Source organism: Sprattus sprattus, assembly GCF_963457725.1.
Source record: "Sprattus sprattus genome assembly, chromosome: 5".
In the NCBI taxonomy this organism is placed as follows: domain Eukaryota; kingdom Metazoa; phylum Chordata; class Actinopteri; order Clupeiformes; family Clupeidae; genus Sprattus; species Sprattus sprattus.
Genome location: NC_137924.1, coordinates 11,490,957 through 11,516,431, shown reverse-complemented (window position 1 = coordinate 11,516,431; position 25,475 = coordinate 11,490,957). Strand labels below are relative to the sequence as shown.

At 45.3% G+C, this 25,475-nt stretch overlaps 1 protein-coding gene across 3 annotated transcripts in view; it reads right to left on the bottom strand.

Moving 5' to 3' along the window:
* The window catches only part of myo1b (myosin IB), a gene marked incomplete at its 5' end in the record, with an annotated part of 53,073 nt that extends 31,008 nt beyond the window's left edge, over window positions 1-22,065 (bottom strand). For all 3 annotated transcript variants that reach the window (XM_080839985.1, XM_080839983.1, XM_080839984.1), the window contains 3 exons: window positions 986-1,080; window positions 18,093-18,208; window positions 21,931-22,065. In XM_080839985.1, the coding sequence (XP_080696111.1) occupies window positions 986-1,080; window positions 18,093-18,208; window positions 21,931-22,065 (346 nt within the window). The remainder of the gene's footprint in view (window positions 1-985; window positions 1,081-18,092; window positions 18,209-21,930) is intronic.
* Window positions 22,066-25,475: the final 3,410 nt, after the last annotated feature.

Below are 25,475 nucleotides of genomic sequence, written 5' to 3'. Positions count from 1 at the left end.
TTTTTTAAATATCCACAAAATAACCGTTTCAGTTTAAAATAGAAAATATCTGCAGCAGAGAACAGACCAAAGGCATTAAGAACTTCTTAATTAAAGGCCTCAAGACACCTACTTGGCTCTAGTCACACCTAGTTACACAATCAACCTGAATCTGTGCAATAAAAGTGTTGGTGGGTAATCTGGCAGATCCACTTTATTGTCTAGATCACTGTATATAAACCTCACTGTGCACAGATTAAACTGGGAATACTACACCAGAGGAAAGTGGTAAAAGTGCAATACTATACAGAGCGGTTCATATGTCTCTGAAATTGCTTTGTTAAAACTGTAACTTTAGGAGGCCTCACGAGGAAGAGAGGGGGAGGGGAAAGGTTAACAAGGAAGTGAACTCCTTAAGAAAGATTCAGGGGAGATTTCCCCCTCCAAAAAAACAACTAGGAAATTCTTCTCTCAGTAAAAATCCAGGTGGCCACGATCACCTGGGATTCACGTCTTCGACCGAAAGAACATCTAGAGCAGGCAATACGCATCATTCATGTATCTCATCCGTGCATTTTTCTGGCGGCGCGCTCTTCCCCCTCGGTGGATGAAAGAACAACACAGGAACGTCAGCACAGCAAGAAACCACTTACTCTGCCTTTCCTTTGAGTCTGTGTGGTCAGATGTGCGCGTGTGTTTGCACAGACGTTTGTTTACACAAAAACATTGTTTCAGGTGCTGCAGGCCCTTACCCAAAATAACTCCCATAACAGAAACTTGCCCAAAATAACTCCCAAAACAGACTGTTCTTGCCGAGTCTTTATCTTGTGAGAAAATGGACAAGCGGGACCTCCCGTCAGGATAAACCTGTTCGCAACTTGATCTTCACTGATGATCCACAAGGTCCGCTGATAAAGCACAATAAACAGAAGCCGCCAGGGTCCAGGAGAGCCCCCTGAACCCCGGAGGCTTGGGGGAGGTGTTTTTCTTGGACGTGTTCACCCACCTGTCTTGCCGGCTCCACTCTCTCCTGTGATGAGGATGCACTGGTCTTTGTCCTGGTCTCGCAGAGATCGGTAGGCCTCGTCAGCCAGGGCATAACTGTGGAACAGACATGGGCCATACTCTTTTAGTCATGTCAAATGTAAATATAAAAAGTTTCATGGCATAAAAAAAAGAAAAACGTTAGCTAGTTACATCATAGAATCAAAAGCACACTCTAAATATAAACTGGATGTTAGTTAGCCTACGCACATGTCTCAATCCAAACAAACGTGTCCTTTTGATCATGGGTTATTTTTCCATTGGGACTGTGTATGTGTTTTTGGTTCTAGCATTTGGCTGGATGCATTTGCAGAGGGGGGGAGTTGGTAGCTGGCAGAGTGGGACTGCCAGTGGAGGCCACATGTTGACTAATCAACAGCATTCGTAATACCAGGCAGAAAGTGGGTCGCGTCTGTGGGGCAATCTGCTTTGGCTGCTGCACTTCAACATTATGAGTCTGCATTTATCGCTGCTAGGGGTTCATGCGTGAATTTGGTTGGAGCATTTTTACTGCAAAATTGCCACCATTATAGCTAACTGGATAAGTAATAAAACAGCTGTAGGTTACTCAATGGAGCTTGTCTGACCCTCCATCAATAGTGCTGGTTGTGATTTTTGAATTTTTTTTTAAATTTACATTCCGGTGTGCATTCAAGCATTGACCACTACCATTTAACCGAGGTACACAGAGGAGGTGCCATTTATTTCCCACGAGAACTCTACTGTCCTGGTGCAGTTTGCCATAAATGCAGGGACACGGTTCACCGATTTTAAAGATGACTCTCATTGTACACAAATTCCAGCACAGTGACACAATAGAGAAGTGGGTCATATGCTCCTGTGATAGGGCAGACCCACTGAACTCAACAACATTATAATTGTAATTGATTTGCTATAGACTACCAGATAAACAAACCACCATGAGGGAGATGGGCCATGCTCATACTGCCTTGCATGGCATGGGCTGGAGAGTAAGCTTCTTTATTTATCAGGCATTGTTTTGAGAAGGTAGGACAGCAAAGGTGCGCCCCTGTTCAAGATCACAAAGGAACTAAAAGCAGTTCCCACACAACTCCGCTCCCTTTGCAGTACTACTCCGACACGAGACTCAAAATTTGGCATTTAAGTTGCCCTTTTTTTACTCGGTCTGTACATTTCAACACTCATTACTCAGGAATTTTCCAGAACCACCACTAATAATAGCTGTGATTGTGGAGGAAATGTTGCATGGTGATTCCCCCCCCCCCCTCCCCCCTAAAATCCCCCAAATTCATAAATGGCTCGATCCAAACAGCAACGGTGGCTGTCTTTGAGTGTGTGTAGGGGAGGACTGCTAGATGAGTCAGACTGAAGCCCAATGTTGCTAAATGTGAGAAAAATGTTGTCTAAAAAGAATCAACTAAATGTCTGGTCTTTGTTAAACATGCCTGCAGAAACCTGACATTTGGGACAAGTTCTTTGTTCATCATGGAATTTGGGGAATTCATTAGAGTGGAGTTTCCCGGCTTTGGTACTGAACATCCTGACCTATATCACTCCCAAAAGGGTAGTATGACTAAGGTGCTATGCACACGAAGTCTAGGGCCTCCGAATCGGATTTACTTTTCACACCAATCGAATCTTTTAATTTCGTAAATACGGAGGCTGGCAACGAGAGATTTGCGTAAACACGGAGGCAGCAGATTGCGGTGAACCGACTGTAGTACATACCTCACGCCTGTGGGTGGCGCTTTAGCGCTTTATTTACACAACTGAAAAAACGTGAAAAACCTAGAAGAAGAGACTCAAAAGCACAAGGTAAAGGAAGCAGCAAACGGATAAAGAAATTACACAAGACATTCAAGCTCCAATTAACAACATTACATTATGATGGTTAATAAAATCAGTGGTCAGACTAAAGGATATGCGAAAATGAATTATTTTTTCTATTGATAATAAAGAGTTTGGAACAGTAACATGACATGTCTGTCATCCCATCTCCCATGATGCATTGCTCCGAGCATTTTACATACATTTATGAATAAAAAAGCAAATTAAATCGCTGGCCAATTTATATTTGTGGTCATGAAAGTTATGTTACGTCTGAATAAGAAGAATTAGATCAAGATAGGGGGCTAATCAAAAATCAGAAGACTGGGTTAATGTTAGTGAATTCGAGGCCCACCATGAGTGAGATTTTGAGGGAGAACAAGTTATTTATATACTGGTTGGAGATGGCGGAAAAGATCACGTGGGGCAGTGACGTCATCAGGTTGCGTGAAACCGTGCAGACGAACACCAGCCCCCGTACCGATTCAAATCTACTCACTTTCTACCCCGGACTGCGATCGTTGCAGAAACGAGGTGCGGATAGAGAGTGTTCGTATGGATGATAGGGCTATCTGTATTAGCTATCCGTATCAGTTTGACAAACTAGGCTCCATGTAAACGACACTTAAGGGAGTTATACTACTCATTCAAACTGCAACAAACATGCCTAATGACCATCATGTAAGTGCTTCCAAATTCCACCACCAAGCAAGTCAGTGATCGATTAATTTATTTTTTTTCGGTTTATTTTTTTGCTTTGTTTTCTGGGTAACAATTCTACTACTTCTATGAGCAGTTTAATTATCAGTCAAGGAATCACTATGCCAAATGGGTAAATACAAATATATGTGAACCAAAAGTTCTGTTTATCTGTGGAACTGCTATCTGAGGAGGCTATCTGAGGGGCAGTGGGGAGCTACACACACCCTGTAGATAGTGTGAACTGGTGGGGTTGAACCCTAGGTGTAGCCAGGCTGAAGGGGGCTTTTGGAACAGGGCGGTGGTCTGAGCCAGAGAGACAGACACAGGGAGCATGGGACATTACATCACAGCTGAAATGTGCAAGTCCCAGGGAACAGATGTCTGGGCTTTAGGGAAAACAGTCGAGCCGCTCGACATGAGCTTGACAAAAGACAAGCATCACCCAATTACCCCCGCCCTCAGAGGGGGGGCGGGGGGAGGGAAGAGGGGGGGAGAGGGTGGTCTGCTGTAGGGAAATCTGCCAAATTAGCTCTGCTGATACAACATGACGCATCAGGCGCTGCCAGGACGCCCCTCAATTACTGTTGGTGGGGTGAGCGGGGCGCATGAATATGAATGGGCTAAAATCACAATATGAATAGCCCTCGCAAGCTGGCGCACCGGAGAGCTGCGGGGCTTTGTGGGGTAAAAGCAAGGGGGCCCCAGGAAGACAGGGAACACTCTGACACTCCACTGGCAACAAAGAGTCCAGCGACACGCGTGTGCTGTCTGTCTGTGGCTTACACTTTGCTGAAAACTAAACGCAGGATTGAGATGCAAAGGCCACAAACTCATTGTACGTTCCTCTTTTTGGTTACACTGACAGAGGAAAACTCAAACTGGCCTACAGTGAGAACAGCTGCTAGGGCACAAGCTTCATACAACCACAGCACCAAGAGGAGAGAGAAGGAGAGCTGACTATTTGCACAAAAGAACACCAAAACCATATGCAATTACCCAACCCCTAGCCGCCGATAGGAGTGTGGCAAACTGAAATCACAAGGGGCCACCAGGGGACATCAAAGGCACCCACGAGCCAGTATCCCAGAGCCTCCACATCAGACCCAGAGAGAGGGGTGTGGTGAGGTGGGGGAGGGGCCCCGCCTGACACACCATGATCACACGAGTCGTGGGGGCCCCACCAGCTGAAATTTACAGCATCCTCGTGGCAGTGGTGAGGGCAGCGAGCCACCGCATCAGGCAAGTAGGAGAAAATAGCCGGCGTCCTTCTTCTGGTCAACCCGAGGAAACCAGCGGGATAAGGGCCAATAATTGACCTCCTGGCCTACCCTCGAACTTGAGGCAAGAGAAGTTCTTTCAGTGCAAGCACATAAGCTCTGTTGAGTGGTTTCGTGCTGAAGCTTTACACTGGCGTGGTGGCAGAGTACACACCCTGAAGTCTTTAGAAGGCACTGCCTTTCATATTATGAAGCAGCGAGACTGGCAAAGCTCTGCAGTAGGAAGAGATCAGATGTTTGTGAGCAGAACCAAAATGGCAGCAAAATAAACACAGGCAAAAAAAAAGAGGTCCAATTGTTTCATAAGTAAATAATGGAGCCATTGTGTGGACGTCAGGCCGATGTTCCGTTCTGGGTGCATTCTGATCTCACCCAGCCTGCTGTACGGTAAGCTCCAGGACATCCGTAGGTCGAGCTAATTGAGCCGCAGAGGAAACAAGTCTTTCCTGTCCGTGAGGCCCAGGTGGCATTGTGACCAGCGCCTGTGCCGGAGCACAATGGTGCCTGGGCTGACTCACAGGAAGGAGTTCCCCAAAGACAGGTGTAGCCTCCCAGGCCACCCGATGAGCTTAGAGACAGACCAGTCTGCTTTCCCACTCCTAGTGGCCCGATGCCACCGCGGAGCAGCCAGGGTTGGTTTTGCCCAAACGCCAGGTCACACGGAATGGAAAAAGTATGAGCCATCCCATTTCATTGCATCTAAATATGTCCAAGGGGATGTAGGCGGTCATAAGACCTCAGGGAAGAAGTCACAAGATTGAAAATGCAACATACAGACTGCTGAGGGCTCATACAGAGAGCCCTTAGAGCAGTTATCAACAATTAAACACAGCGGATTTGATATGTGTGTGCAGTCACTCCTGAGTACATTTAGAAAGAGCTCACAAATGGCCATTTGGGCGACGCTCCCACGCTTCAGCTCCAGGATGTGGACAAACTAATTTTGCCTGTGGTGAGAGGTTAATAATCTTAATTCTTATCAGACTTGACTGTGGACCTTTTCACCAAGGTATCTTTAGATTATTTTTAGAGATTATCCTCTCAAAGCATTATTGACAAAAGTGTCAACTGTACAGAAAACTCCCCTATAAAATGATTGCGTTCTTTAAAAACAGTCCACATCGCTACTGTTAAAAATCCACAACATTCATTCTGCCCCAAGATTACATTGGAAAATCTAGCTGAACCCTTAGAAAGTAAATGATGGAAATACCCCCCATGAAACCTCAACAGTCTGAGAGAACCCGATATATGGGGTAAAATAAACAAAATGAGAATCGCATGATTCTTAATTCCCATCACGAAATGTATATTAAGCACTTACAAAAAACAGATCATTTTCTTGTGTGCAAGGTTCTAAGACAATCGAATAACTGTTTCACAGTAGCCCAAGGGGCCATCTGTGTTAGAGTAACTCCTGGTCTACCAGAACACACACACACACACACACACACACACACACACACACACACACACACACACACACACACACACACACACACACACACACAAAAACACATCCTGAGGAAGATGGGAACAGAGGAGCGACTCAGACTGTTTTTAGCCCCTCTGGAACGGATGGCTTTACCGTTTCCTCCCGTCTGAGCTCTGACTCAGCTTTTCTGCCCGGGCCGCGTGGAGCGCGTCCTGCAGGAGGCCAGAGGTAGCGCGGGGGCACCCGCCTCAGATCACACACTCTGGGGGAGGGAGCGAGCGCCTGCTGAGCCACTTCCAGCACACCACTGGAGGCCCAGATTCATTACAGGTGGGGGCCGGGAATGAGAATGTTCAAGTCCAGGTCTTTGAGGTATGGGAGTGTGTTCTTTCCCCCCCCCCTCTTTCCTTGCTCTCCCCCTGCCCCCTTCAGGTCTTAACCCTGGTCATTTCAGCATGGAGGACAGAGCCTGCTGGCTTGTCATTGTTTTTATCGACACCATCAATTCTAGAATCTCCAGCAGCCATATGATGGGCAAAAATTCATTTTAAGTGGAGCACATACAAAGACTACATGTTACCACCATCACTTAAGGGCCTGCTGGCTGTCATGCAGTCAATCATTCATCAGTCAGTCACCATGGCATTTAACCACCACAAAAAACCTTTTACACCACACAGCTGTGGCCTACTGGTTAGGGTTTCGGGCTGGTAACCGGAGGGTGGCCGGTTCGATCCCCTCCCAGTAGGAAAAATGTGGGCGGGGGAAGTGGTAGAGCACTGCTCTCCCATGCCCACATCCACGGCTGAGGTGCCCTTGAGCAAGGCACCTAACCCCGATCACTGCTCCCCGGGCGCCGCTGAAGGCAGCTCACTGCTCCGGGTTAGTGTGCTTCACTGTGTGCCTCACTGTGTGCTTCACTACCCTGGATGGGTAAAATGCAGAGACTAAATTCAGAGTGTGTGTGTGTGTCACTATCTCTGCCGTTAAAACAGTCACTAGTCACTAGGGCTCCATTTCCATTTCCAGATAACCCCTGCGGCGGCTGTAACACAGGTCCCTGTGTGTTGCTCTCCTGGTGTCCTGTGGTGAGCACATCCTCCATACAGTTGGAGCTACTCCTGACAGGAAATCAGGACTCAGATTTAAACACTGGAGTAGAGCTGGAACAGATACTCAGTGTTTGTAAATTAGGGAATTAAAGCAGCCCTAAATTCACACATCCCATGGCGGTGAAGGAAAGAAAACGAAGGAAACAGAGAGAAAAAGAGAGAGGGAGGAAAAGAGCGAGAGAGAGCTAGAGAGAGAGAGAGAAATGAGGAGGGGAAAGTAGAAGCAAGCGAATACAACTATGTAAATGAAATAATCAGAGAGGAAAAAAAACAAATAAGAGTACAGACAAACATCTTGCATCCGAATGGCAGATCACTTGACCTGTCTCTGGCCTCAGCGTGACCCTTGCACACGACACAGGTTCCAATGCAACTGCACCCGACTAGACTACAGACAGGGCCATTGTGGCTGGAGCTGGCAGCGGAGCCAGGGGAGCCACCATATGCACTGGGCAAAGACTGTTTATAAAGCCCTGCTCCAGGAAATGAGGGCGGGTGATGGGGTGGCCAGACGTGAGTGGTGTGAGGGGCTGCTTTTCTCTGGGCAAAACCCCTTCAACGTGAGCCTCTCCTTCAATAGTACGGTTGTGCTTAAAGACGTGCCGTTGAGGAGCATGACTGTGGAAACATGAAATACTTAGGTGCAAGGCTCTGATGCAAGGGGCAGAGAACGATGGTCTCTGGTGCAGAGGAGCGTGATCGTCAGCTACCGCGCATTAACTTCTGGCTCGTGGGAGCACTTACAAAATATGAATCTCACTCATAATCTGATTAAAAAAAAAAAAAGACTAATCCCATCTAATCCATGTATATTTCAATCACAACAAACTCATTTAACGTTCATTGTAGTATTCTGGCAGAGTTATACCAAGCAGAGTCATTTTATCTGGATAGAAAAAGCCATGGTGCATTGTTCAAAAGCATATGCTGTATATGTGTGTTTATGTGTGTGTGTGTGTGTGGGGTGGAAAAAGATAAAATGGTGATAAGGGTCTGAATGGGAGGACAGTACCTTGGACAATACATAAAGATTATCAGTGATCAATTTGTGCAAGGTTTGGCAAACATCTGGGTGGCTTGGACTGACAAAACAGAATCACAAGCATTACGAAACTGCCCTTTCACTCAGTAGAGTGGGCTGTGCACACACTGGCAGACAATGCAATGGGGCAAATCCTTGACACCTTACATAATCGGCCACTTTTGTAATGGGTTTGAAAAATACCCATTTTTCCTAACATGGAGCACTTCAGGGTACGTAGATGACTGACATACTGTGTAGTGAGTTATATATGATAAACACACACTTGAGTTAATGGTGAACAAGTCGTTTGTTTCATGAAGTTAAGGGAGACAATAGGACAGAGAGCACATCAATACATGATGGAATAGGTGAACTTTCTGGTTTCTGTGTCGTGCACGTGGGCTGCCACACATGCAGTACTCAGACATGAATCAAATCAGCTTAGTTAAAAAAAAAAACTCTAGAACCTGTAAAAGGGACTTTCCCGTCACGGCGAGAATCTTTTTCCTTGAGCTTTCCTTCCAGAAACTCGTAAAAATACATCAGGGTGGCTTTTCTCTGCTTCTAAGGTTTCCCTGCGTGCATAGGCAACAGCTGATGACTACGGGCCGTTGCTATAGGAATAGCAACAATCAGATTTGCATGTGATTCGTACAGCTGCAGGTGGGCGGCTGCGTTCTCTACTGACCATCCATATCCACACATTTGCCAACGCAACAGCCACAGAGGCTCCACTTCAGCCTCCTCGATCTACCTGGCCTTTTAAAGCTGCCCACACAACCCATTAGTTTGATGGTGACGCAAGCTAGAAGACTTCAGAATCAGAATTTCACCGGAGTGGAATAACAGACTCGTAGGCTTCTACCATGGCAGTGAAAACACTCACTAATCAAAACAAACAACACGAAACAGCATGGCTCTAGCTGTGATGTGTGCTACTTATATATATATTTCTGATAAAAGTTTTGCATGCGTAGTATAACGGAGTATAGCTTGACCTGAATGATATGTTAAAGTTAAAACTGCACTGATCTGGACTTAAAAACACATGTGAGAAGAGGACCATATTGACACAAGTCACAATCTGATAAACCATCATCCATCACAAAGCGAAACTGATGTAGGCTTCGTTTTAGAAATGATTCTTTGAACATAATGCGTTACTGATTACAGAGATTTCATGCAATATGACCACTGAGAATACAAGAACAGTGGAAACTTCTAGAACCAAAGGGTTAACATTAGAGTGATGTCATTACAAGAGCTTCTATCAGGTTGTAGCTTCCTTATTACTTATGCCTTGAACTGAACTAGTGGTTATGCAAACAAACGTGAATGATGGTTACATATTCATGATAGTCCATCAACACAAGGTCATGCCTCCATGTGAGTTGTGCCAGGACAATAAAGTAAAGGTGCGGTGATTACAGAAGCCTAGTGTTGCTACTGATAATGGCTCCAGACATCTGGCCAACAGCCTTAATGGTGAAAATAACCAAAGGTTGCTGGCTTGACCACAGACGTGCGAGTTCTTGCGCTCAAAGACCAAGTCAAATAGATGACTTCCAAACACAGACTTTTAAACATAACATTGCTTGCCCAGGTGACTAGTCAAAAACAGGGCTTTCCCAACAATAAGATTCTATACTGAGAAGGGCACTGGGTTGGTTCAAAGAAATATGGTCCTTTTTATCATATATAGTACATAATTAAAAACATAATAATAAAAATAATAACAATACAAAAATAACACTTCTTACAGATCCTTTTCCACCTTGAAACCACTAAAAGCTTTGAGAGAGAATGAATGACTGAAGACTCATTCCTTATCACGGGCAATTGGCCATGTACCCTGCCCTGTACCTACTGCAGACGTCACTTTAAAAAAGTGGAAAGTACCTGTTGTTTTTAACATGCTATAAAAATGAAATTGACTCGACTTAAAAGAAAACTTCTGAAACCTGGGCCCTATTTTACGATCTTTAGGATCGTTTAGAAAATGACTTTTTAAAGGTCCTGTAGAAAAAGTAATTTTCTAGTTTCTTTACAGTTATTGAGGTAAACAGAGACAGGTATTTGTCTGTAGGGATCCATTCCATATAGTCAGACAGTTATAGTGAGACTATGAGTCTGCCAGGAGTGGAAGAGACACGGATACATGCTCCATGGGATAACATTGTATTGTGGTTGATGGTTTCAGTGTTCTAACTCAATAATGGACCGATTTCGATCGTTGTCCTTCGCTTGGAAGGTTTGGACCCAAAAATATCTAAAAATAGGACGCAGGTTGAAAACTCCAAATCCAAGTTTCCTTCTTATAACCAGGAGCTCATGAGGACAAATTACCAGAAAATATAATATGAGAGAGCAATTGATGGGGATTAAGACTTCACTCAGCAGAGTCCTCTCACCTTAAGGCAATCCTGGTACATGTACAAGACCTGAAAATACGCCCATGATGTACTCCCTGTAATGTAAAGAGTACCTGGGAATGTCTGAGCCCTTAAGCTACATCTACTGAAAATGTTCCCTTAAGAAATTAAACACTCTAAATCCATGATGACCGAGCAATTTCTCAGTTGACCAAAAACGCAGAATCCCTAGTAAATCCCATGGATGAACCACTTGGCTTAGGATGCTGGTCCACAACTCTGTGAAGAGAGAAAACTGGGCCATCACAAGGCCAGAGCTAAGGAGATTTTTCTTTTCAGAGAAACTCTGAAGTGTTTGAAATGTATGATTTCCACTGGAAAGACAAGTTCCCATGGTTACAGCATCCGTCTGGCCATAGACTAGTCAAAGACGAAACTACAAGAGCGATGACACAGGGGCCTGGAGTCTGTGAACCAGCTTTGATCCAGAGATGGATTTTCTGCTCTTCTAAAACAGCAGACATATGCTCCATCAGAGAGCTTGGCAGGGGGATAAACTCAGGCTAAGCACACATGATTTGATGCTGGCGATGACGTTTTGGCTTAGTATGAGAATTTACCACTAACGCCCCACCTCATTTTCCATATACAGTCAGTCAATAGTGCACTCCTCACAGGGAGAAATACTGCACTCTAACCAGAACATAAAAATCTCACCCCACCCGTGAGCAGCCATTTTGTATCTCCCCATTGTGAACAATGCCCCTGTGGCTGTAGCTACACCAGTCTGGAGAGAGTGGAGAGCTGAGAGTGAACCAGAGTCTCATTACACACAGGCGCAACCTGATCCCTCCCCAGAGGACCAGCAGCCCCCCCTCACCGCTGTACCAGTGCAGCCAGGGCTGTGCTTGCCACACACACACACACACACACACACACACACACACACACACGACAGGCCTCACCATCTGTAAGGCTACTGGACCTCAGCAGGAAGTATACTAATATTGACAAAAAAAAACTAAAATAGAGTCAAGGGCCACACCTGCCCTTGTTTTTATAGATTCAAAATGAATGACTGAAAATGAAGGAAGAGAAAGACTGAGAGAAAAAAAAGAAAAAGAGAGGGTGGAGCTAATGTTGGACCCTGGTCAGGAGCCATGATGACGACATCCACAAGTACATTCACCATGGGCCTCTGATTGCATCCAATTGCCATCAGGCATAATTAGACTTAATAGCTATAGGCCCAGCTGCAGAGCTGCACAATACTCTCTCTGGGCCCTGGTGTATTGGGGAGCAGGTGTGGCCTGGCCCATAACACCCTAGTAAACACAGTAGAGAGACGGAGGAGTGGGGCTGGGTCCATTACATAGAGAAAGAAGATAATTAACTAAGTGTGTTTGTCTGCTCACTCAGACAGAAGACCAACTCCCTCTCAGGGGTTTGGGCAAGTCTGAGACATCAGTCATATTTAATCTGAAAATAAGAACAAGTTTGCTTTAACCATTTGCTTACATTTTAAGCTTTAGTGTTACTTAAAACTTTAAACACACCAAGATTATTACAAGTATTTGTATTAAAAGCCATGAGTCGTTTTTTGTCGTTAGACAGACCCTTTAGGTAAACACAATTTCAGATTTTCTTTCTTATGACTCCATGGGGGGGGGGGGGGGATCAGGGGAAATCAAATCTGGGTAAAACAAGTAAACAAAGAGCAATGACACCGGGCCTTCCAAGTGTTTCGTTCTCTGTGGAGACCATCTTTTATGATAGACGACCATTGGCCCAGTGTTAGATGGGTGCTGCACGCTAACAATCTAGTGTTACTCTGAGCCTCTGGTGCCAAGCCCTCATCATTGCCTGTGCGTCTGTCTGTACCCATCAGCACCTCACCACAGGCCTCATTCACACCGTGCTGCTATGGTGACCTCATCCCGCACGTATGCCACTGGAGCCCGGAGTCAGCAAAGCTCTGCCCCAGGCTCCGCTCACCTCACTGAGAATGAGCTGCCCAGTCCGTGCCGCCGCTTCCCTGCCAGTCTACTGGATAGGCCAGTGGAAACTGCTCCAGTGAGGCACAACCTATGCTTTCTGTGCACATGCCTGGACTGAAATTCTCCAATGCGTTTTTATGCTGGACCATTAAATAAAATGAGTGCGACACCTAGGCCTGAGATTGAATTTCTGTGGTTCAGTTAGCGAAGAATGGAAAAACGCTCTGAGGCTTTGAAAACTGGGGATAAAGTGTGTGAGATGAACAGAAATAAAAGGTTCCAGTTGATGACGACAGAGATCTGCTTCCATTTTTAATTATACACAGACATCATTCACTTTACTTTGGCAGGAGGCTTCTGAAATTACAGGCCACTGGGATGGCAGTAATAAAGAGCCCAAACTGTCTTTGGAACCCCAGGAAAACAAGACACCAGGGTCCCCAAACAGCCAATGGGAGCAAACATTAGACAAAACACTGAAGTTCAAGAAGTGCAACTTCATCTTGCTTATAATCTTAAACCTCAGTCAGTGCAAGAGAAAAAAAACCATTAAAAAAACCTCCACACTGAAATAAGGCACCTCACTACTTACAGTGTGGTCAGACCGAGCCAGAGTAAACCAAGAGCGGCGCATGTCAAATATTTGTAGGAATGATGTGGCTACTTTAACTTCTGCATGAACTGTTACAGCAGAAGATAACATCTCATATCAGAGTAACACTACAATGAACTCACTTGTTCCCCAGTCTTCTCTGGGGGCATGCAGATATACTATATGGGTCAGCAGACCACCCATGAGTGCCCCTGGCACCTGTGTGACTGGAGGGGCAGCTGTACTCTCACTGCCTACCCTCAGCTCCTGCCACATCGTTATGGGGAGACTTGTAAGAACAAGGTGTGATTCTGCTGAGGTGGTCTGACTCAGAGCTGGGCTCTGCTCCTGACATCCCCCCTCCTCCTTAAAAGACTGAAGGCTGAGTCTCAGGTTCCAGCTCACCTCCAGAGGCAGTGTGTGGCCTTTTTCAGAGTTTAGGCATTGAGACAATGCTATTTAGACAGAGACAACCAGTTAGATGTGTGGACACCTGAGATTTGACCTCAGCTTTAAAACTCTGAAGGAGAAACACACACACAATTGAGACAATGCTGTTTAGACAGAGACAACCAGGTAGCTCAAGCCTAAGATGTGTAGACACCTGAGATTTGACCCCGGCTTTAAAACTCTGAAGGAAAAACACACACGACACTTTGCCCGTTCATTGCCTATAAAGATATAACTCCAGAGGATACAATGAAATGTTTATGACTCTGGTGCTTCCCCCCTGGCTCCTGGGCCGCAGGGACTGATGGCATAGAGACCTCATCCCCGTCCCTGCCACAGTGCTTCTCCCTCGGGAGCAGCAGGCAGCACAGAGACAGCAGCCCCTGTTAAGCCGGGCCCGTATTTTCCTGATGGCTTTAGGGTGTTAAGTCTTTTATGAGGCTCAGGGACTGGGGAGGGTCAGCGGACTCCTGGTGTTACTTTAATTACTGCTCAATGCAGATCCCCTTAGGGTGAGCCCAATCAGGGGGGCTACACGGAAATCCCAGCTAGGCTACAGAGCAGCTCAAGCACTGCAAAGTCAATGCAAAGTCAATGCAAATTCAATCTGAATAGGAAGAGCACGTCCTACAGCACGCACAAAAATGACATTCAGCAGTTTATCATAATTAGGTAGAAATAATATCAATATTAAAAAAACATTTTTTTTGCTAAACACGACATGAACCATCTAGTCTGAAAATCTGCAACTGGTTTGAACTGAAGGCTGCATCTATGATGCGGCTTGATCAAACCCAATGGAGAATTAGTTCAGTTGGATGACTCAAATACGACCTAAGTGCACATCAAGCGTTGTGATTGTCCTTAACATCATCTAAAGTGCTTCCAAGATAGATCACATTTGTGTAAAAAAAATAAACTAAAAAAAAACAAAAAAAACACGATTTATTTAAATGCCCACAGTGGCCTTGGCCAGAGCTAAGAGGCCCTTGGCTCAGCGCAACTGCATGTGCCGAGATCTTGCTAAGCTAAGTAAATGTTTATCTTTCATTTAATCTGGTTGTTTTACTGCCTGGGTGACCTTTGAAAGCACAGTTTGGTGTGGTAAAATAAACAGGCCCATGTGGAGGACGGCCTAATTCCCGATGAGTCCTGAAGACAGCACATTTCCTTCCCCTCACAGCTCCTACGAGCCATAATAACGACCCTCCGCTTTTCCTGTTTAGATACTCTCACCCCCCTCTCTTACACATGCGCTTTGTTTGGCGAGGGCCTTCACTATCGTTATTAGAGATCCTGATGACATTCTGCTTTTGGGAGGCTAACATTGAGGCGCAAATTGAAGCGAGATCTGTTTGTGGCAACATAAGCGGAGTGATTGACCGTTCACACATAAAGGCACCGTCAGAGGAAGAACAGGCCTTGATATAAAACATTCTCAATCCATCATTGTGCCAACTTTCTATGTCGCAAAAATAAGACTGACTAATACAGTGGCAAGGTTGCCACATGGTTCATTTCCCCTGAGGTGACCAGGCTCACGATAGCTGGCTTCTTGGGACAGAATTCATTTTATGTTGGTATTGTATTAATTTATGTTTGCAGTTATTTTTATATATCGTTCAACTGCCCATCAAGACACTGTCAAGGCCCACGGGGTCTATTAACCCAAGGTCTATTCATACTCATTAGCATATTAAAATTACTGTTATTGGGGGAAGATAAAGGGTGTGTGCTGGTGCAGGGGCGCATCATTTCTCATTGTTCAGCATGTACAAAGAAAAGGTGCGCACAGTTTCATAAATCTGAATTTACATGCATCTGAGGATAGCGATACTTCTCCATTTCAAGTGAAGGTGTGGAGGCAAATCGCTGCTTGTAATAAGAAAAGTACCTAAAGAGTCAGTCTGCATTCTATTTCATGCAAGTGATGAAACATTTCCAAATGATGACATCTCAGATACAGCTGATCCATTTGGGCGGTATTATCTTACATGAGAGCCACTCCACACGCAAAGGCACAACCAGATGGTCGAACTGTGGGGGATTAAGATCAACTCATGAAGAGTTCTGAAAACAGCTAGCACTGAAAGACACTTCATGAACTCTCAAAGAGGACCCAATTAAAAGGGTCCTTAATCTCTGTGGTTCTCGCTTACCAAGAGATGGGATCCCGAGAGACGGCCAAGGCTCCATTCAGGCCAGCCTCAGTCGTATTCCCTCATCTTAGACATTTTCTAAAAGTTAACCAAAGTCAGCTGCGGCACATGAACACATGAGAATGAATGGGTGGGCATGGATGAGGGATTTTGAAGGGAAGACGTCTAGCTCTCGTTCTCTTTTCTTCTCTCTCTTTCCCTCTTCCGTTTTGCTTGAGTCGCTAATACTTGCTGAGCCAGCTCAGCAGAGGGCCTGAACAGATCATCGTTGTCTGTTGATCCAGCTTGGCATCTTTGGAACCATTCTGAGGAGATGATTACATAGAGCTAAAACCTGCTCAGTTTCTGCCCTGTAACAAACAGTGGAGCATGGAGACAAGTGGTTTTACACCACACGCAGAGAGCAATGCTGATGTAATGGTTCATTAGATACGTGGTTCAGTTTGGGAGCCATGATTTGCATCACTGTCTGACTTTGGAGCTAAATTAAGCGCAGGGTTTTTCATTCTTTGCCATTACAATAGAGTTTATAATTCAGATTGTAAAAAGCTATTTTAAAAGGACTGATTAGTTATTTTTCTTACATTACTAGTCAAGACACTTTCCTCTAAACACAATGTTACACAGCACACACTATGAACTGAAGTGCAGGCTTCAGTGCCACATTTTTCAATTTCAGTGCAAATCCATCAAATCACTACCATGCCTATTTCATTCAGATACCGTGAGTAAGATATGGGCCAATAATAGCACATACTGAAACCTGCTGAGAAAGTGTCCCTTTACTTTTAACGGCCTTCAGCATCTACAGTTTTCCAACACGTTGCATTTGGAGTGTTTACGGAGGTGATGACTGCAATATGGCATAACTTTATGTAGTTGGCTGTTGGCTTAGATGCTGCACTCTGTCCCCAGCCTGAGGAACGTGAGGTCCCAGTGGGTCTGTAAGTCCAGATCGCTCCAGATCATTCCATCCACAGCTGAATGTTCAGCTTCTCAGACATTATGGCCAAAGCAGCTGCCCTGGAAGGGCCCCCACTGGCTTCACATCATACATTTTGTGTGTGTGAGGGAGAGGGGGGGGGGATGATTTTGGATCATTAGCCAATAAAGTAGAAATGTCTGAACACAACAAGATGGGGATGGCAACAGCTTGAGAGACACCCCTTTGAGGAATAAAAATATAATAAAAACGTGTTCCATAAAGAAAAGGAGAAAAGCGCTGTGCGAATATATCTGCCTGGTCAGATGGAAAGGGTGGGGAGTGAACTGGACTGTAGAGCTGCATGGAGGCCTTGGCCAGGTACCAGACTGCTGAATTCTGGCCCGGCGCTTCACAAACTGCTCCACTTGTGTCTCCGCAGGTCTGGCCGGGACCAGGCTACTGTGTGTGTCCCACAATGCTGGTGTGTCCACTTGATTGCCACAGCGAGTGCTGGCTAATTGAACAAAGCAGATTCCTTTGTTTGGCGCAGGCAGACTGGCCAGCCGGCTGGCAGTGCTGTCTCCAGACAGATGGCCACTTACTCCCGTGTGGCAGGGGACGGACAGAGGCCAAAAGTCCTGCCCCTCCCCCAGTGCTGCACGCAGTCTCCAGGGGAGGAGGGGGGTCTGTGGTTGGATCCTCTCAGACCGTGGGGCCCATTACTGGCGATTACTTCACTGCCCAGAGCCAGAGTAGAGGGGCTTACGTGGCACAGACAGTAAGCAAACAGATGTAAAAGCATGACTACAGCATTTGAGCATTTATATCATATGCCATTTTGGCAACTACTGTGTACATAGAGCAGCATTTCATAACTCCTTTCAGGACACAGACGTGTATTGGGGGTTGGGTGGTCTTAGCTAGACATGTCCAGATGTTACATTTAGTGTCAACATAAGTCATAAGTGCAGGGTTGTGCAATGTTAAAGAAAAATAAATCGTGCTTTATTTTGTCTGTTGATGTCATGTTTGTTGTGTTGGCTGTCATGTTTATAAAACAGTGTCCTCAAACTCTCTGCAGATGGTAACCAGTAGTGCAGACTGTGATTGGCGCTGACATTTATACTAAAGGAGGACTGGTGCATCAAAGACATTGTTCTCCTCGCCTCAAAGCTGTGCACCCATCCCTCTCAGTGGCAGTGGCCTGAGACTTACATGTGGGGGCTGAGCTCGTAGAAATTCCTGTTGCGGTACTCCTCCACCTTCTCTGCTGTGTAGATGGGGAGGTGCTTGTAGGGGTTCAGGGAGATAACCACACTGCCAATATAGGTCTGCAGAGAGAGAGAAAGAGAAAGAGAAAGAGAAAGAGAAGAGAGAGAGAGAGAGAGAGAGAGAGAGAGAGAGAGAGAGAGAGAGAGAGAGAAAAAGAATGAAAAGAGAAAAGGAATGAGAAAAATGTACAGTGAATACATTGCATAAATAGACATCTTTCCACACCTACTGGGCTGGCAATAATATAAAGTGCACCTGTTTCTAATGCACTCTTCCTGAAACATGCGGCCATGGTGGTGTGATATAAATTGTTCTGACAATCCCCCTGTTTGCAATCTGTAGCCACAGAGAATCCCCCCCAAGTTCCACAAACAATCACACGGCAGCACCCCAGCCTCCACACCCGACCCATGGGGCAACAGCTGCGTGCTGAGGTGAGCTCAACCCTGCCTTAGTCGGCACTTTCCAGCTGGGAATTCCGGGGGCATTGTTCAGGCATGCGGGGGCCAAAGTGCATGAGGAGACGCAAAAACAAAGGAAAAATGTGAGGAATTCCGACCGGAAAGCTATAGCTATGGAAGGCCGTCCCTGCTTTTGGACCATCGAGGTCAGACAGAACTAGACCTGTGCACCTCGACCACTACCTTCGCTTTCAAAGCTTTAGAGCATGACTCTAGTGTTAGAGGCTACTCTGTTCATGTGTTGGGCCTGAGCTGTGAAAAGCTTTATTGAGTAAAGATACATTTTTTATTTTGGAAAGCCACTCAACGGTCCACGCTTTCGCTCTTGAGGTGCCAAAAGCCATCTCCGTTGGTTTTCTACAATGGCCATGCCTTGAAAGCAATATGAGAAGGCAGTGCCACCATTTCAAGCTGCTTCACAAAAGCAATCTTTGACCCCATCCGTCTCTCTCATTGTGTTTGACTGTTGCATAAACCTCTCAACTGGAGGACCAGGCCTTCTCCATGGTAACAGGGCCTGGCCCACTGCCCATTGTCCAAAGTATATGGGAGGTATAATGGAAGCCTTTAAAATGCAGAGAACCAAAGACAAACAAAGAGACAGGTTGCCAACTGTACAGCCGGCTCCCTGCATGTTCTCAGGGCATTACGCAGCTGAAAGCCATTTCCTCTTCTTTGGCCATATCCTGAGGGAAACAACAAAACAAAACGACACACACACACACACACACACACACACACACACACACACACACACACACACACACACACACACACACACACACACACACACACACACACACACACACACACACACACACACACACACACACACACACACACACACACACACACTCTATAATGGCCCAGTGATTACCCCCTCCTAAACCTGACCGTGTCAGATAGTAGTGGTCACAATAGTGTGAAAAAAGCAGTGAAGTGAGGAGCACATCCCATCTGGACAAGAGAAAGAGGCAGGCTTGTGTAAACATGATATCAGTTCATCAGTAGGCTGGGGCTCTTTTATGATGTGCCCATTAACTACACAGAACCAAAGTGCAGATCTGCCAGGGGGCAAAAGACCGTCACTTAGTGGGAGTTTTTGGAGGGTTTAAAACACAACCAATGAGTTACGTAACTGAGTACAGTTGTGATGCATCTTTTGAATGAGCACTAATTAAAGCGGCTTCCTTTTGTGATGTTGATATGGACAATCTCCCCGTCATGTCATTGGCGTTGAATTTGGTGATGTGGTGAATATTGATCCTTTTTTCCAATACAACTGACTAGATGAGAGTGCATAGTTTACAATGCATGCAATTCCCTATGGTCAAAAAACCCTTATTAAGTTACTCTGCTAATAGCCTAAGGTCTAGAACTATTATTACGTTACTGTGTAAATACCCTATGGTCTAGAACCCTTATTAACTTACTGTGTGAATAGCCTAAGGTGCAGAACCCTTATTAAGTCATTATGTGAATAACCATATGGTCTAGAACTCTTATTAAGTGACTGTGTGAAGTCCAGAAGTAGTCAGAGGACACTTAGCTGACAACCAAATGTATTCGTCATCTGCTGTGTATAAAAAGGTCTACTCGAGGTCTACAGAGCATCTCCGTGCTAAAATAAGATCAAAGATTAGCATTAAATTGCTGGTTCTGGCAGATCGAAGGAAAAGCACACAGCTGTGGATAACTATGGTGGTGTGCTCCTCCCTGCATGCTTTAATTAGAGAGCAAGCCTGTATTTCACCTGTCTAGCTAGGGACCGCCCAGGTATGAGCTGCTATCACACACACACACACCACACAAGCTGGTCTGCAGAAACTAAATACTTTTCCAGACAAGTCAAGGTAACTCCTCCACAGCAAACACAAATTATGGGTTGGGATGGCTAAAGCCTTATTTAACTCTTATTTGTGTGAATGAGATCTCAGTTTTTACAAGGTCTCTGGTTTAACAATATGTTAAGGGGAAAGTCTTCACTTTCCAGTAATGGACAGGTCAAGTCCTGCTTCATCATTCTGACGTTTTATAACATCGCCCTGGAACTATTTTTAACATGCTGCAATTCTGGGAGTATGGCCCAGAATTATGGATGGGAGTAAGACGCTAAATTATTTCAAACTCTATTTTGAGGCAACTATCTTTACTGCTAGCATGTCATTGCTGTTACCTGAGTCACATACTCGATGGAAAGGACTTTCTGAATGGCTCTAAGCTGTTACAAAATGCAACTGTAAACAAGAAAAGAAAAAAAAACTGTCTGCTGCATGATATTTTTTTCAAACTACCACTGCCACTTATGATGTCATGGCAATGAAGATATATGACACGAGTTAGACAGAGCTGTGTACTGCACTAAATAACCAGACAAGTCGTGATATCTGGATTCTATAAGGGCCAAGTGGAGGGGGTGACCCACAGGCTACCGCAAATTACATCATCCCCAGGCGTCTGCCTTATTAAGCACGGAGGAAAGTGCACTCTACAAAGACGAGGCCTGGGCAACGGACCGACCGAGCAGAGAGGAGTCTGGGAGACGCACACGAGCGCCTGAGGACAGACCGATTTTCTCCCTGCGGAAAGGGCGGAGGCAGAGCGGGGTGGAGAGCTGGTAGCGGGCCGAGTCACTGCCTCATCCTCCAGAGCAGCGCTCCGGATCTTCCACCTCATTTGAAACATCATGCACATTCCTGGGTGACCTGATTTATAGAACGGTTTTCAGCGCGGTCCGCTTCGCATGCCACGGCTTCTATGAGAGGACTTGAATGAGCGTAAGAAAACAGCGAGGGACAATGAAACGTCAGGGAATTATGCTTTTATTTTGACTGACTGATGACTCTTTTGCAAACAAGAATGTTCTGTTAACATGACTAGACAAAGGGGTTCTAAATTTAGTGGGACAAGACCTAGTGGACGGCAGCATGAGAAATACCAGACAATGAAACAAATGATGGATGAACCTTTTGCTGTTTAAAGTCAAATCTAAAATCTTCAATAATCTGTCTTGTGCATATTTCTCAAAGACAGCTTTATGTTGCAACACTATATTACAGTTCGGTTTGGGGTTCTGGTCGGGAAACGCTCAACTTAGACTAGATCAATCTTTCAGACTCTCAGTGAACTATGGGGAGTGGTTGTTTCAGGCCTCTCTGATGCCATTCCAACAATCACAGAGACACCAACATAAACGGAATACATGAAGGGTGAATGAAGGGTGTCAGGTTCACAGCAAACAGTGAAATGTGAGGCCTGTATACTCAAGGTGGGTTCATCGGCACTGAGGCATTGTGAAAAGGTCTGTGTGTGTGACTCACGTAGATCTCATTGTGGTCGAAGCGCTTCCGCAAGTTCTCCAAGAAGGAGTCTTCTGTGAGGGGTTCCAGGAGGACGCTGTCCCCCACCCCGATCATGTTGTCGAGAAGTGACGTCTTCACCTCCATCTTGGACATAATCCCCCCCTGCAGAGAGAAGAACAAAACACCAAGATCAGCCACTTGCGTTCTCTGGTATGGTCAGCACTGACACTCATTTACTCCTAGACATCCATGCCTTTATTCCAGCAAAGGAGAGTGCTGTCAGTACATTTACACATTTATTTCAGTGAAATAAGCAACAGTGCATTCATCCTTGAGGTTTCATCCCCAGAGGAACTCTGATCAACCAATGGCGTACAGCTCTAAACATAGGCAACTCAAATAAACTCTGGCGGCTGTATTTGCTCAGTGCTGGTTCCGAGCAAAGGGAGCGGTTTGGATCGGCCTTGTCGAATCTGCTCAAAACACCACGGACATGAGAAATTCCTTAAGGCATTACGTAATGGAAGAAGCCTGCTCTTGACCTTGGCTTGCTTCCTTGGCTTCTACAAGTTCACTCCTCAATGTGAACTGTTCTTTTACCCACTTCAGTCAGTCTGCTGAAAATACATGAAGCTTTTGTATTTGATTCAATTGCTGACATTTGCCATGACATCTGATACCCTCTACTAAAATTTGAATATGTTTGTGCAAGGGACTGAGACCTAAAAGGGTATGGTTAAAGGACAGAGGGCAGGACACAAAGACACTGCTGGTGGTGGCACATTTTCCCCCTCTTCGCACGTCTCCTTTGGGAACTAATCCAGGAGCTATATCCCCACAGATAAAAGGAGGCCTCGGCCACATTCACAGCCCTGATACAGGGCTTTACTGAACCCAAAAGCTCTTGTGCACTGTTAAAACAGTGGGGCCGGCCCAATGTGACATCCCTATTGTGAACCTCCACCTCCCTATCCTCCCCTTCTATAGTACATCAGCGGAAAACAACCAGAACAGACTGCTGTACCCTCCACTGGTGGAATGACATCAGGCCAACTTGTAAACAAATTGGCTTTATAATAGACCAACGTCTCAGACAAAGCTCCCCTACCAAAGCTGTGCAAAACAACAAAGTTCCCACAGACAAGCATTTACAGACAAAAACATCACAACTTGGCTGAGGTCTGTAAAATTGAGGGATTACACCACAAGATCAGTAGGGGAGGAGGTTGGAATCCTGGTGTATGGGGTTCAGAGCTGACACAACAGTCCCTGACACCACCCAGCTGTACCACCAAGGTGCTGAGATGCCCCCAGCCTGTGACATCATAAGGCTGATTAGCCCCAACAAAAGACAACATGGCTCATCTTAATCCTGAAAAAGCAGCAACATGATATCGCTCAAACAGAAGAAGAAACCTATCCCAGAGTGATTTGACCAAAGCTGTTATGTAATAGCTAACTTAGAAGTCTGCTCCATTAGTATCGTCTATCCTTCTACACTAAAACCTAAACCAATGCCTTTAATGTTCTTTGATTAGATTCTGGCTAAAGAATAAACTCAGAGATGTCCAATGCAAGACAGTTCACCATCTGGAGATCTGCATATCAGTTTTCAAATGACCATGGAGTCTACAATTCATCATTTGTTCATTATTAGTCTGTTAAAAGTCCAGTCCTTCAACCATTATGTCCTTGAGTATGATTTGAAGAGATGAATCCGTCATCACTGATGTTTTGAAATGTTTACTAATGCCTGGCCACTTCTCTCAGCGATGTTAGCAAGAACCTGATCTGTGCTCCTGGCTTCTCTATTTAGCGCTACTGTACTAGACTGACTATTGTAGTGGGAGGAGGATTTAATTTCATGGTGCTCCCATGCTGTAAAAACCCTCAAATAAGCCCCCCTGCCCCCACCCCGCCCCCCATACAAATTCCAAATGTGACAGGGGAAAACACTGGCTCCTAAGTCCACCTCCCATGTCGAGGAAACAATTCCAAGGCCTGTTTTGTATAGTGCATGGCAACCTTCAGAGTGCTGTCTAGAGACAAATTCCTCTCTATCCCTTTTCCAGCGGTTCTTCAGCTCAGCTGTCCTGGAGGATTCTACATTATGTGCAGATAAATCCAGTTGGCTGGAGGAAGTGCACAGTATTCACTGTTCAGCTCCATTTCATGTTTCCCTGCACCAGTGAACCACTGCCGAAAGATGAAGCCCTCAACTAGACGTGGCCTAGGCTTTGACAGCTCCTTTTCACTAATCTGCTTGTTTCAGTGTTTTTTTTTCCAACTTAGCCAAGTGAGGACAATCAGAGAAAAAAAATCCAGAATCATTTTCAGGGTTTGGACCAATACACATCTATTCGCAAGTTGGCTTTAAAACTAGCAGGCATATTGCAAATAAACTCATCTGCCTTTTAACAGCAAAGCCGGATACCAAGTCATGTTGGCGTTGTATCCAACTCCACGCGTATGCAAAGAACTCCGAGTATGCGGCCCTGATCCGTGTGAGGACGAGCTGGTTGGATGACAGCAGAGGATGCAGCAGCATCAGAAAAGTGTGACCTATCTTCCAGCACCCTTGTATCAAACCCACCAGGGGGAAAGAGTTACAATAACTGGATAAAGTCCCCCATATGATTAAGGGGAGTGGACCATAGAAATAGAAATGATTCTGCAATGCTCAGGATAAACAAGTGTAAGCACTGTGTCCAACCCTTACTCTAACCCTAAGTTACTCAAAGCAGGAGCGCAACCCCCAAACAGTTCAACCAAGAGTATGCCGTCACCTACTGGAACTGGCTTCATTGGCACCTCCAACCCAGGGTAGAATACACAACCTCTCAGCAACACTGGGGTACTTTTGTTACCATTGATCATCAAATGCATATAGAAATAATCTAACACTGGATGTGCCAACATTGGTGAAAAATGAAACTGAATGATACATGCTGATATCAATCTAACTACTGTAATCTGGTACATGCTCACCTCAATCATTGCACTGAGGATCTAGATGATCACATGCTAACAGAATTAATTCCTCGTTTTACTTGACACTATAGGCTCCGCACATAAGAACAGACCATATGATGACTCTTGTCTATGGGTTGTGCCTATGAGCAGCTCACATTCATGATGTTATTGGCAACAGTTCACATCTTGTTCTCTTCTATTCATTGAATGTACAACATTCAAGTGTAGTAACACGGATAGGTAAGCCTAAATAATAATTCCCTCTGATTATCACTACAGAGCCATTTTTTTAAACGTAACTGCCCTGAAAACAAATGACTTCTCCACACGCACAGAGAAGATTAATGAAGAACACATAGCGGGCATGACCCGTGGTCACGTCACACAGCATTACAATATGGAACTTTTTCACCTTCAGAGCCTGCCACTGCCCCTCGACTTTGGTGCACAGCTAGAAATGTATAATTTAGATTTCCTGGAATGGTGCCACGTATGATTTTCCATCATACTCGTAAAAGAGAGTTCTAAGTGGCCTCTTACTCCAAGAGGTGTTATTCCAGGGCTGTGTAGAAATAAAACACACTGTATAG